At 40.7% G+C, this 14,239-nt stretch overlaps 1 protein-coding gene across 1 annotated transcript in view; it reads right to left on the bottom strand.

The window, feature by feature from the left end:
* LOC140457347 (TOG array regulator of axonemal microtubules protein 2-like) overlaps nt 1–14,239 on the bottom strand; it is a 118,435-nt gene that overhangs the window by 6,875 nt on the left and 97,321 nt on the right. Inside the window, exons 13-15 of the mRNA XM_072551377.1 lie at nt 13,766–13,883; nt 9,799–9,893; nt 1,658–1,856 (exon numbers count right to left, since the gene is read on the bottom strand). Of these exons, the coding sequence (XP_072407478.1) occupies nt 1,658–1,856; nt 9,799–9,893; nt 13,766–13,883 (412 nt within the window). The remainder of the gene's footprint in view (nt 1–1,657; nt 1,857–9,798; nt 9,894–13,765; nt 13,884–14,239) is intronic.

Genomic DNA, 14,239 nt, shown 5'->3' with positions numbered 1-14,239 from the left:
ACTCTCCATATCCAGAAAATCCCAGCTCCCTTTCTTTTAATAATCCACCACCAAATCACCCCACTAAGTATTAAGCAACTAACAAATTACAAGAAGTGTCCACCTAGGCCAGCCTCCCTTTTTTAAATAACCTACCACTAAATCAATTAAAAAATTAAATGAAATAATAATTGACAAACCCTGCCACGAGGGCAGTGCAACAATAACAAAAGTGAAGGGAGGGAGGAACTGAGGGAGTGGGACAAAATTAAAATGTAGTTGGAGGCAGACATAATGCATTCCAGCCCTGTGGTGCCCACCTCCTCTAATTGCCTCAAGGGTGTCAGTGGAAAAAAAAAATCACAGCTCTTTTTATTTTAATTATTTTTTTAACTCAACCTGTTCAAAGATGTTACTGCACACCTCTCGAGTAGGTGGGACCTGAGCCTACACCTCCTAACCAGGGATAAGAACACTACCACTCCGCAACATGAACTCTCAAGGACATTCAGGAATAAAATGGGTTTTTACAACAATCATTATATGGTCGTCATTTCACTAAGTTTGTATTCCAGAGTTTATTGAATTTAAATTTCACCATCTGCTCTGGTAGGATTTGAACACATGCCCCCAGTAGATTAGCCACTGGTGGAGAGATGTGGATGTGGTGCCAATCAAGCACCCTGCCTTTTCCTGAATGGTGTCAAGATTCTTGAGTGTTGGTGTATCTGCACTCACCCAGGCAAGTGGAGAGTACTTCATCATACTCCTGATATATGCCTTGTAGATGTTAGATATAATTTGGGAACCAGGTGGTGAGTTACTCGCTGCAGTTTTCCTTATTCCTTGTGGGTGGCACGGTGGCACTGTGGTTAGCACTGCTGCCTCACAGCGCCTGACACCTGGGTTCAATTCCCACCTCAGGCGACTGACTGTGTGGAGTTTGCACATTCTCCCCGTGTCTGCGTGGGCTTCCTCCGGGTGCTCCGGTTTCCTCCCACTGTCCAAAAATGTGCAGGTTAGGTGAATTGGCCACGCTAAATTGCCTGTAGTGTTAGGTGCAGGGGTAAATGTAGGGGAATGGGTCTGGGGGGTGCGCTTCGGCAGGTCGGTGTGGACTTGTTGGGCCGAAGGACCTGTTTCCACACTGTAAGTCATCTAATCTGATCTTTGACCTGCTCTCATAGCCACTCCAGTCGAGTTTCTGGTCAATGGTAACTCCCAGGATGTTAACAGTGGGTGATTCAGCATTGGGAATATCATTGAATGTCAAGGAGGGATAGTTAGATTCTCCTGTCAGAGATAGTCATTTCCTGGCAATTGGACTTGGATTTTGGTCTTCCTGCATTTGGAAATGAGTTGCTTCAGTATCTGAGGAATTACGAATGGTGTTGAATATTGTGGAATCATCAACAAACAACACCATTTTAATCTTTGGAGGGAAGGATGGGTCAAGTTTTCCCACAGTAACAGAACTAGTAAGGAGGCAGATGTAGGTATTTACCACCTCACAGCCTGAAAGTTTAAAGTGAACCCTGAAATGATGAGCTTTTTGCACCTCAAGATTTTACTTTAGCTCAGTGATCAGGCAGAAAGGTCACTGACCTAAATGGCACTGAATTTCACATTCCTAGACTGAAAGGCCTTTTCCTGGTTTTATGTTTATGAATGCCCTTACATTCACAATGTTGGAGGTGACGAAGCCTGGGTTGGTCTCACAATGTTGGAGCAGCAGTGAGATGCCCTGTGTCCTCTCCTGGAACTCTTTGGAAGAAAGCAATTTGTTCATTTGCTTCACCTGCTCCACTGCTTCTGTTGCCCGAATGATTGATCGACGTGGTGTTATTCCTTGCTGTTGTGGTGTGTCCAGCTCCACCCTGACAAAGAGGAAGTATCATATTACTGCAGACCTCAATTTGGCTAACAAATTAGAGCCTATTCACCAAGTCTGTGCTCCAGCTAGTGAGAGTCACAATCTATATTTCTACAGCACTTCTGACTCGGTAAATCATTCCAAAGCATTTCAAAGATGCATCTTCAGACAAAAATTGACACTGAGCCACATGATAAGACAGTTAACTGAAAGCATGTTTATATAACAACTTAAAAGTTGAGAGAAAGGCATAGTCAAGAGAAGTTCAGGGATGGAATTCTGGAGCACAGAGCCTGTATTATTGATGACACAGCTGCCGATGTTCAGTGAAAGATGTTGGGGTTGTGCATGAGGTCAGATTGAGAAGAGTGTCCAGTTCCTGGAGGACTGTAAGAAGGGGGTGGAGATGAGACCATGAGCAACTTGAACACAACTAATCAGGATCAGGTTAAAAATGGGTTATGCTACAGGACTCAATGATCACAGCACTTGTTGATTAAATCTCCATGCTTGATTCTAAAATTCAGATTTTCATTTTTTGTACCTGTACTCCAGTCCACTGTATCTCTAAGAAATCAGCATTCAGTGACTAAGCTGTAGTTTAGATTCCTGCCATTCAAGTGGGGAGAGGGATTGTGGCAATTTGGACCAGGCATTCTAAGTCTGGACACCCCGTGTACATGTATTAAAATTTAAGGGGAAAGGAACTTCTGTGTCTGTTAATATTATAATTTAGGAAGAGAGGGAGTACATGTCTGAATTTCTGACGTTTATTGAATGACGAAGGAATAGAATATATATGTTCTTGACTTTCAACTTGCTCTGTAGATATTATAGGTTACCCACCCATTATCACAACTATCCAAGTCTCATTTCGTCAAGAGTGGAAGCTGCTGTTGCCTATGTTACACTACCAAACAAAGTCAAAAATGCCCCCATTGGAAATGGAAAGGGGGATAATTCTATGTAAGGTTGACAATCCACAAAGACAATTTACAGATTTAAAGTCTTGTCCTGGATGGTCAGTTTGGCAGAGTTGTTGGACTCTTACCTGTTACAAGGTTTATGGCAGCACCAATTTATTTCTAGAATCACTCCTCCACTGGTTTCAGTAAATGTTAAATTTAACCAAGGTGGTAATATGGCCAATTATACAGGTCTCTGACTGGATCAGGTTCAGTACTATGACTAAATCAGCCAAGTTCCTTTATTCAAAAAATAATGAATGCATTACAAATAAAACGTACTCAACAAAGAGTAAACAAAGCTCATTGACAGACAATTTGGACAGTATATGTAAAACTCCTCTGCCAACACATGCACGCAAGTATGAGAAAGACAATGTAAAAAGATAACTGCACAGAGTGTTAATTTAAAAGTATTTTTGTCAAGTGCCAGTTAAACTTAGCAGAAAAGAGTCAGTTGCAGATTGTCCCAGATCTGTGTTGAAAGCTATTCTGCTAACACAAATTGTTGGCAATGGGCTGTCTTCCTACAGATGTAGATAGCTGAGTTCCTTTTGTTGGAGAGTAAAAAAAAACTCTTCATCAGGAACTTCAATGAGTGGTAAAGATGACTTCTAGTAGGTTTCAGCTTGGATACTTTGCTGAGTAGCAAAGAAAGAAAGAAAGAAAGAGTAAGCAAATGTCTTTTATTCTTTCAGCAACATGCCTCAAAATCTTTCAAACTGATTTCAAAATGCCACCTACAAAGCGGACCATCTGATCACTAAAAATTTCTAGATTTCTCAATGTGAACCTTTGCTCCTTGCAGATGCAACATTGCTGCTGCTGTATCATGTGCCTTTCCCCTTTGCAAAGTCTCCTTTGTTAAACATTCAAGATGTTTGTATTATAAGAGTCCAGTCAGTGTTATTATAAATTAATATTTGGTTCCCACCTCTTCATATACCATGCTTCATAGTATTGTACTTTCAAATCCGATTCCAAGACTTAAGTATATCATCTTGGCTGACAGTGCAGTTTAGTCTTGAGAAATTGCTGCACAGCTAAAAGTGTTGCTCTTTGCAGGAGTTATTAAACTTGTCTGGTGCAGTGGCTTACTTGCTTGCTAAAGGTTCTACAATATTATTCAAACAGGATCAGGGATTAGTTATTTAACATCAATCAACAAAAACAGAGGCTAATTAGTCACAATCAATGACCTCATAAAATTTAAAATGGCATTTACAATCACCTCCTTCATAACAATGACTGCACTAGTTACTCAATTTAGGTAAATTATGAGAACCCTTTTTATAGTGAGTCTCTCTATTCTGTGCCAGTTCCACTTGTGGCAGTGAAGGCAATGACAAGGATGAGTTGAAGAACATTTTGAGGTTTACTGGAAAAAGGAGTCTAATGCTTATTGATTTGAGGGCAAACATTTCCATCTCTCTGGACCTTTTCAGTCATGGAGCGATCACAACTGAATTAGTGACCCTGTGACCTGTTCCCAGGACTCCCATCAATACCACTGCCCAGATGTCAATTAGTGGAACTCAGTGGAATATTTCTCTCTAATCTTTCTTTGGAGCTTCTACAGATTCACTGGGTCAAGTTTGAGAACTCAAATGACCATGTAGGTCATGGAATTCTTGCTGGCCAATGTGGTTCATATATGACATTTCTGACCCTTTATTGAATTATTGCTAAAGAGGCAAGCTTAACAGGGGATGCAAAGCACCACCAAATGAAAATGGAAAGTAGGGCAGAAGACAGTCCATCAAGGAGGATTATTTGGCTGATGCCTTTGGAAATGTGGATTATGTTTCAATCAAAGTTCAGAACTCTGAAGTACAGCGGAAACTTTTAACAGGTCATTCCAAACTGTGCTTCTTTGAAGATACAAACTGACTGCAGACATAAATTAAATGGCTGGCTTGAGACAGAGACCAATGGAATGTAACACCTGAAACATCAAAGAAACTTCACACATACTGGCCTATGATTTCTTTTAACTCCAGAGACAACTGGGGGCTGATAATCCCCTGACCAACAAGTAGCCAGCCTCTGTGATTATATCCCAATGTGCAGACACATTGTGTTTTACTTTTGGAAGATTACATAACAGCAGGGGATAAAAAGCCATTTCAGTTCTACTGGAGTTGATTCCTGGGACCAAATGCCATGGGGAGCACGGTGGCTCAGTGGGGAGCACTGCTGCCTCACAGCACCAGGGACCCAGGTTCAATTCCCATCTCAAGCACCTGTGAAGGTTGCACATTCTCCATGTCTGTGTGGGTTTACTCCGGGTACTCTGGCTTTGTCCCACAATCCAAAGATGAATTGGCCATGCTAATTGCCCATAGTGTTAGGTGCATTAGTCAGGGTTAAATATAGACTAGGGGAATGGGTCTGGGTGGGTTACTGTTCGAAGGGTCGGTGTGGACTTGTTGGGCCAAATGGCCTGCTTCCATACAATAGGGAACCTCTATGTCACATACAAAAACTCTCTCACTTCAAATGCTGCAAACCAGTTAAAACGGAGTCATAGAGATGTACAGCATGGAAACAGACTCTTTGGTCCAACTCATCCATGCCGAACAGATATTCCAACCCAATCCAGTCCCACTTGCCAGCACTCAGTCCACATCCCACCAAACCCTTCCTATTCAAATACCCATCCAGATGCCTTTTTAATGTTGCAGTTGTATTAGCCTCCACCACTTTCTCTGGCAGGTTATTCCATACATGTACCAACCTCTGCGTGAAAAAGTTGTCCCTTAGGTCTTTTTTGTATCATTCATCTCTCATCCCAAACCTCTCAGCCCCCACCCAGGGAAAAGACTTTGTCTATTTATGCTATCCATGCCCTTCATGATTTTATAAACCTCTAAGGTCACTCCTCAGCCTCTGACACACCATAGAAAACAGCCCCAGCCTATTCAGCCTCTCCCTGTAGCTCAAATCCTCCAACCTTGGCCACATCTTTGTAAATCTTTTCTGAACCCTTTCAAGTTTCACAACATCCTTCTGATAGGAAGAAGACCAGAATTTCATGCAATATTCTAAAAGTGGCCTAACCAATGTCCTGTACAACCACACACAACCTCTCAACTCCTGAAATCAATATTCTGACCAATAAAGGAAAGCATACCAAACATCTTCTTCACTATCCTGTCTACATCTGACTCTACTCTCAAGGAGCTATGACCCTGCACTCCAAGGTCTCTTTGTTCAGCAGCACTCCCAAGGACCTTACCATTAGTTGTATAAGTCCTGCTAAGATTTGCTTTCCTAAAATGCAGCACCTCGCATTTATCTAAATTAAACTCCATCTGCTACTCCTCAGCCCATTGGCCCATCTGATCAAGATCCCGTTGTAATCTGAGCTGACCTTCTTCACTATCCACTACACCTCCAATTTTGGTGTCATCTGTAAAATCACGAACTATACCTCTTATGTTCACATCCAAATCATTTATATAAATGACCAAAAGTAGTGGACCCAACAGCAATCCTTGTGGCACTCCACTGGTCACAGGCCTCCAGGCTGAAAAACAACTCTCCACCACCCTCTGTCTTCTATCTTCTAGCCAGTTCTGTATCCAAATGGCTAATTCTCCCTGCATTTAATGAGATCTAACCTTGCTACATGTTACTGAGGATTATATCTGCAATAAATGCCATTGGTTACGAATCCTATCAGATCAAATGGATCAGTTGGAGCAACAGATGCAGTGAGGAATTTACAAGAGCAAGGTAGTGTGATGGATGGCAGTTATAGGAAGGGAGAACAGCTGCAGGTACAGTCACATAGATGGGTTAACTCCAGGATAGGTAAGAGAGATAGGTAGGTAGTGCAGGAGTCGTCTGTGGCTATCCCCATTTCAAACAAGTATGCTGTTTTGGAAAATGTAGTGGGTGATGGATTCTTAGGAGAATGCAGCTCAAACAGCCAAGTTTTTAGTATCAAGACTGGCTCTAATGCAATGAGGGAGACGTCGGGTTCCAAGAGGTCGATTGTGTAAGGGGGACTCTCTAGTCCCAGGCACAGATGTTTCTATGGCCAGCAGCAAAACATCAGAATGGTCTGTTGCCTCCCTGGTGCCAGGATCAAAAATGTCTCAGAGAGGGTGCAGAATGTTCTCAAGGGGGAAGAGGGCCCAGCAGGAGGTCATTGTACACATTAGAACCAACGACATAGGAAGGGAAAAGGATGAGATTCTGAAGGAAGAATATAGAAAGTTAGGTAGGGATTTAAAAAAAGAGGTCCTCAAGAGTAGTAATATCTGGATTACAACCGGTGGTACAAGCTAGTGAGGATAGAAATAGGGAGTTAGAGCAGATGAACGCATGGCTGAGGAACTGACATTTGGGAGAATGATTAACATTTTTGGATCATTGGAATCTCTTCTGGGGTAGAAGTGACTTTTACAATAAGGATGGAATGCACCTGAATTGGAAGGGGACTAATATACTGGTTACTAAAGTTGCTCGGGAGGATTTAAACTTGTAAGTGGGGAGGCGGAGATCCCTGGGAGATAGTGAGGAAAGAGATCAATCTGAGACTGGTACAGTTGAGAGAAGAAACAAGCCAAAACAGTCAGGGCAGGCAGGAACAAAGCAGAGAACAAGGTATGACTAATAAATTAAACTGCATTTATTTCAATGCAAGAGGCCTAACAGGGAAGGTACATGAACTGAGGACATGGTTAGGAACATGGGACTGGATATAATTGCAATTACAGAAACATAGCTCAAGGATGGATGGGACTGTCAGCTTCATATGTTCCATTACACAAATGCTTCAGGAAGGACAGAAAGGGAGGCAAGAGAGGAAGGTGAGTGGCATTTTTGATAAGGGATAGCATTACAGCTGTACTGAGGGAGGATATTCCTGGAAATGCATCCAGGGAAGTTATTTGGGTGGAACTGAGAAATAAGAAAGGGATGATCTCATTATTGGGATTGTATTATAGATCCCCTAATAGTCAGAGGGAAATTGAGAAACAAATTTGCAAAGAGTCATCGTAAGAATAATAGGATGGTTCTGGTTGGAGATTTTAACTTTCAAAACATAGACTGGGACTGTCATAGTGTTAGGGGTTTAGATGGAGAGCAGTTTGTTAAGTGCGTACAAGAAAATTTTCTGATTCAGTATGTGGATGTACCTACTACAGAAGGTGCAAAACTTGACCTACTCTTGAGAAATAAGGCAGGGCAGGTGACTGAAGTGTCAGTGGGGAAGCACTTTGGGGCCAGCGACCATAATTCTATTTGTTTTAAAATAGTGATGGAAAAGGATAGACTGGATCTCTAAGTTGAAGTTCTAAATTGCAGGAAGGCTAATTTGGATGGTATTAGACAAGAACTTTCAAAAGCTGACTGGGGACAGATGTTCGCAGGTAAAGGGACGGCAGGAAAATGGGAAGCCTTCAGAAATGAAATGGCAAGAGTGCAGAGACAGTATATTCCTGTTAGGGTGAAAGGAAAGGCTGGTAAGTGTAGGGAATGCTGGATGATGAAAGAAATTGAGGGTTTGGTTAAGAAAAAGAAGGAAGCATATGTCAGGTATAGACAGGATAGATCGAGTGAATCCTTAGAAGAGTATAAAGACAGTAGGAGTATACCTAAGAGGGAAATCAGGAGGGCAAAAAGGGGACATGAGATAGCTTTGGCAAATAGAGTTAAGGAGAATCTAAAGGGTTTTTGCAAATACATTAAGGACAAAAGGGTAACTAGGGAGAGAATAGGGCCGCTCAAAGATCAGCAGGGCAGCCTTTGTGTGGAGCTGCAAGAGATGGGGGAGATACTAAACGAGTATTTTGCATCAGTGTTTACTGTAGAAAATGATGTGGAAGATATAGAATGAAGGGAAATACATGGTGATATCTTGAAAAATGTCCATATTTCAGAGGAGGACGTGCTGGATGTCTTTAAATGCATAGAAGTGGATAAATCCCCAGGACCTACTCAGAGACAGGACAACAAAGCACTCTCTCTGGCCAAGGATACTGGAACTCAATCACAGTCAAAAGGCATTAAAACTACAGAATCTCAACCAATCTTCCAAAGTAAGGATTGTGAAACCGATTGTTCACCTTCCAACATCAATGCTACCAGTAACGGCCACAATGTTAAATTATCCACTCTTCACAAACAATTCAGAGACTGGTCCGTATATCTGTTTTATTTTAAGCTTTCATGTTTTTGAGCTCACCTCATTTCTAGTCAGTATATGTACATTGTGCCTGCATTCTCCCCACTATTAATAAAGTTAACTCAACGATGCCTTCTTAAATTGTCTTCTTTTAAAATGCAGGTTAATTTGGTCCTGTAAGAAAGCCATCCACATAGGAAGGCACCCTTTTGCATTAACATTGTTTCAGCCAATCTTAGGGAGTGTTGAATAAAGGCAGTGAAGTCAGTTCTTTCCTTCCCACTCAGAAACTTCACAGTTTGGAGTATCCTGTCTAGAACAATAATGATTTGGGAAAGGTCATCCAGAGTCTGGTCGTCACAATTCACTCAAGCCAATCATCTCAATGTCTGCAGCTGTTTGCAGGATCAACACATAGTTCTGCTGAACAGGGATGTTTTACAAAGGGCGAGGAGCTGAAATGATGGGAAGATCCAAGTCTCTAATGCCTGGCGATGCATAGTTTGATCGCTGTTATTAAAAGTGATTGTACGCACAGATGCAAATCAGTCTGTAAGGTTAATGGTAAAAATTTACAGTGAGTTGCACGTGCAATAATAAATAATCAAATTGAATAATTTTGAAGGATTTGACAAGGTTGTCTAAGATGAGCTGTTTCAAAAACAAAGAATAGTCTGCAGTTGCTACAAATGATGTCTGCGTTTAAAGTAACAAAAGAAAATGAGTAGCCCAAAGACATCAGAATTGGGGTTTAGAGTAATAAGCCAACAGAAAAATAAATGCAGTAAATGTCATTTTACTGAAGCAATATATTTGGTCAATACCAAAGTTAGAATTTTCACCTTCCAGTGTTTGGCATATTCTCCTGACATTTTAAGGAGCTGTTGACCCTTGAGTTTCTACCCTTCGTTGAATACGGATCTGAAAAGGCATCTCCCTGAATAATAGAAATAAAATATGCTTAATAAATGTTCAACAATTTGCCACTTTTCACTTACCAATCCAAATCTTGTCTCCCCAAGTTGAAAAGCTGTCCCTTACTGACCAAGCTGACCAAGTAGGGAATAGTGTGGACTTTTCTGCTGGCTTGATACTTGTACCTTAGAGTTGCTAACTCAAGGTATTGGGAGAAAAACAAACAACAGGAGCCTGCTCAGAATCATCCAGGATGGTCACTCTCTTCATATCATGGCCCAAATGTGGCCCAAGGAAATCTGGATTATTACTTTGTGCCATTTCTTTGTTAAATCACTGAATAATCCTTGGATTGTTTTGCAGGAAACTTGCAATTGAGATTGTTTCAGAGGATGCAACAAACTTTTGACTTGAGATGGGGCAAAAAAAAAGAGAAAATAATTCAGCTAATCTGGTCTCATACACACCTCCTGATACATCAAAACCAGCACCGTAGAACTGAAGAGCAGATCCTCACTCCGCTTTCATTGATGGGATGCTGGCTGCTGGGGAGACATCTAGAAGGAGCAGCCTTGCTCATGAGTTTCCACGCAGCAAGTTGACAATCCTATCAATAATTGGACTACACAGATGAGAGGGCAAATTTCATACTAGAGAATGGTCACAATCAAAGACTTCCATTAGCCAGGCTCCTGTCAAGCTCCAACCAATATTTTATCTGAAATAACACTGACGGAGAAGGGAATAAACCAAATTCTTGGTCGCCAATTCCAGATGATATTTTCATTGCTGTAAACAATTAAGTCACTCAGTGATTATTTATTTAGACTGAATAATATAAATTGACCATTTATCTGGACACTGCCACTAGTTAATTCATTCTCAGAGTGAGAGATGAGGTCAGTGCATGTTGCCCATTCTCGACTGCTTTGAAAGGTCATAATTGTTTTGTTAGGTCACTTAGAAGGGAAGCTGAGTAAATAATGTTATATGGTACTGGAAAAAAAAAGACTTGTAAAGCACACATAAATGGATGTACATAGCACAGTACAGCAGGAATACTTCCCTAAAAGGATCAACGTTATATTGGTTTGTAACAACAATCCGATAACAGCTTTATGTCATGGGTCTGGCTTTTAAGCTGTATAATCATGGTCAATCAGTCTGCAGTGCTCTCTCTCAATTGTTGTTCAATATTTCCTGATCAACCTGTTCGTGCATGTCGTGACGCACAGCTGAAGTAGGTGAGACTTCTGACCCAGAGGTACAGATACTACCACTGCACCACAAGAGCCCTTTCCTCGGGGAAGTGCCTTGGACCCAACCATCTTCAGCAGCTTCATCAATGACCTTTCCTCCATCGTAAGGTCAGAGGGGGCATGTTCACAGATAACTGCTGAATATTCAGGATCATTCATGATTCCTCAGTTTAGAATGGCATCACAGTTGGGACAGACATGATGGGCTGAAGGGCCTGCGCTGTATTGTCCAATGATGCATATGCAGTCACAAATACAGCAAAACCTGGATTATTAGACTGGTAAGTTGCAAATAGAATTCACCCCACACTTTCTCCAACAAGTGAAATTCTAACCATGTATCCTTGATATTCAATGGCATTCCCATTGCTAAAATTAAAATTCTGTGATTTATCATTATGAGGGGTTATCTTTTAAAATAATTCTGTATGTTTTAGAATATAAATTAAAATTTGTGTTTGAGACAGACTCTATCCTGAGAACAGAAGCCAAATTGAAAATGAATCTGAAAGAGAAACAGAAAAGGTAAATGCATCAATGAAACTAAACTTACCATTTTCTACGAAACCCAAAAAGCACTGAGGTTGGGAAATCAAAATGTAAACCTTAGTTAAAGATATAGGACACTGCTCAGTTCAAGCTGAATAGTAGTAGTTGTTGAGTCCACTAAAGCAATACAAACAAGCTGATGGTGGTAGTCCAAATCCAGAAACTGAGAATATGTTATTGTAAACCCACTAATAATGTTAAGGGGTCGAACGAATCTGGACAAATCTTTAGCAGATGTTGGTGAAGACTATGTTCGTGGACCTCGGATTGGTTGGCACTGCTATAAACTGGAGACTAGGTTATTTCCCAGAAGGGGAGGAACTGAAATTCCTTATGAGGAAGAGAGAAATTGATACATTTTGTGTCTCATCCTCATACAAATCTGAGTGGAGTGTTGAGCCAAGTCATAAGATCTGCCTTTCTTGATTTTGCCATTTAAGACCTTATTTATAGTTTACATATTACCACAATTTGTCTATTAGTTCATAAATTCTGGATGTTAAGAGCATAGGAAAGATAGTATTTTGTGTATGTTTTGATGACTCTGGTCGAGCAAAATTCACTCTTAATCGGTGGAATTTTGTGACTTTCTTCTTTTAGTAAATAACTTGTCAGATTTCAAATATAATTCACAATGCAAAAACTAAAAATTAGTAACTGGAACTGAACTGGACTAGCCACATATATATGATGGACACAAGCTCAGATCAGCAACTGGAAATTCAGAGGAGAAATACTCATCTCTGAACCACTGCCCACTACTCCACTCCAAACGCCTGCCTACCATCTAGGTTGCAAAAGTCAATTCTGTGATGGATGAGTGTGGCTCCATCCAAGACAAAGTCTTCCTTCTTCGATTGGAAACCTATTCAAAACCTTAAACGTTCACTCCCTCCATTACTGACGCACTTTGGCAGCAAGGTGAACCATCTACAATATGCACTGTAATAAATTACCAAGGTTCATTTTACAGAACCATCCCAACCCATGACATCCACCACCAAGAAAAGCAAGGGGAACAGATACATGGGAACACCACCACTTGCGAGATACCCTTCAAGCCAAACACAGTCCTGACTTGGAAATATGTCACCATTTCTTCACTATCAGTATGTCAAAATTGTGAACTCCCTCCCTACTGACACTTTGGGAGACCCTACCTCAGACAAACAGTGACCCACCATCACTTTTTGAAAGGTAATTAAGGATGAACATTATATGCTAGCCTTGCAAACAACACCCACCTCTCTCAAATTATATTAAATATGTTTTATAAAACCATTTACAGATCTCTAAATTACTGATCGAAAAGAAAACCACTATACTATAATAATTTCCACTGTTTACAGGTCAGCCAACACAGTAGCAATTTATTAAGCCATTGACTTGTACAAAGATGATTGTCAAGAGCTGACTAGTAATGATTTGATAAGGAGCAGATGTCAATGTTACTTTAATTAAGATAAGAGGAGGAGCCATGGTCCTGGCACTGACCTTTGAGGAATCTTCACTATGCACCATCCTGCAGTTGAAAACAGCCATTCCCACCAATTGACTCTCTCTATACTTCAGACAATGTTTTACCCAATTGAACACTGACCCTCCTTGTCCACATGTCCCTGTTGGTTAAGCTATTATGTTGCACTTTGTCAAAAATGCATATAAACCACATCCATCACATTTGCTTCATCAACCTGTTTTATTCCTTCAACAAAAAATTCAAACATAATTTGCATTTTATAAATCAGTGCTGAGTCCCCTTCATGAGCTAAAACCTCTCCTATTGCCTGTCAGTTTTTCATTCTGTGGTTATTGTTTCTAGAACCACCCTCAGTATTAACATTAGTTTAAAGTATCTGTAAATGTTTAAAACTATGAGTTAAATAAGAAAATGCAATAACTGGGTCAGAATTTAGGATAGCCATATACTTCTTAGCATTTCCTGAGCTATCTTTTGAAGTAGCCCTAAGATGTCACCTTACACTGAGAAACATCATCTTGTTACTGAACTTTAATCCTGATAGCTATACCACAGTGAAAGTGAAGATCAAGGTTATTCATTCAAAGATGCCAGCAGGAGACTCACCCGCTGTTTTATAGCTGTGACGATGTGGTGAAAATCCTGAGACAGAAGTGAACGTTCCATGTATCTCTCAAACTCTGGGTGGGACACCAAAATGTTCAGCGCCTTCCGACCATAAAACCTATCAGACAATGGACAACAAATGTGACATTTACACCAACTGTTTGTCACCAAAGTTCTCTCTGAGCCAACCAAGCACACAGCAATCTGAAAGTGCCCATGCAGAGCACACATGATAACCCTTTTATCAAACATGCATGTCTGATATATAAAATGAAAGATCCTGTGTACTTATTCCCACGCATTATAAAACAAAGATAGTGTCCATGTAGAATGTGGCCTCTACAAAGCTGAGAAAATTAACAGGGAGAAATGAGTATTTAGATCAAGGAGGTTTTTAGAGAGTCCACCATTCCAAATCTGAATGGACTTAGATAGCTGCTACAGTTCTGAGATTGAGGCACTCAAACCTGGACT

This window comes from Chiloscyllium punctatum, chromosome 3 (genome assembly GCF_047496795.1).
Source record: "Chiloscyllium punctatum isolate Juve2018m chromosome 3, sChiPun1.3, whole genome shotgun sequence".
NCBI classification, from domain to species: domain Eukaryota; kingdom Metazoa; phylum Chordata; class Chondrichthyes; order Orectolobiformes; family Hemiscylliidae; genus Chiloscyllium; species Chiloscyllium punctatum.
Note: the sequence above shows the minus strand (reverse complement) of the source record. Positions and strands in the feature narration are given on the sequence as shown.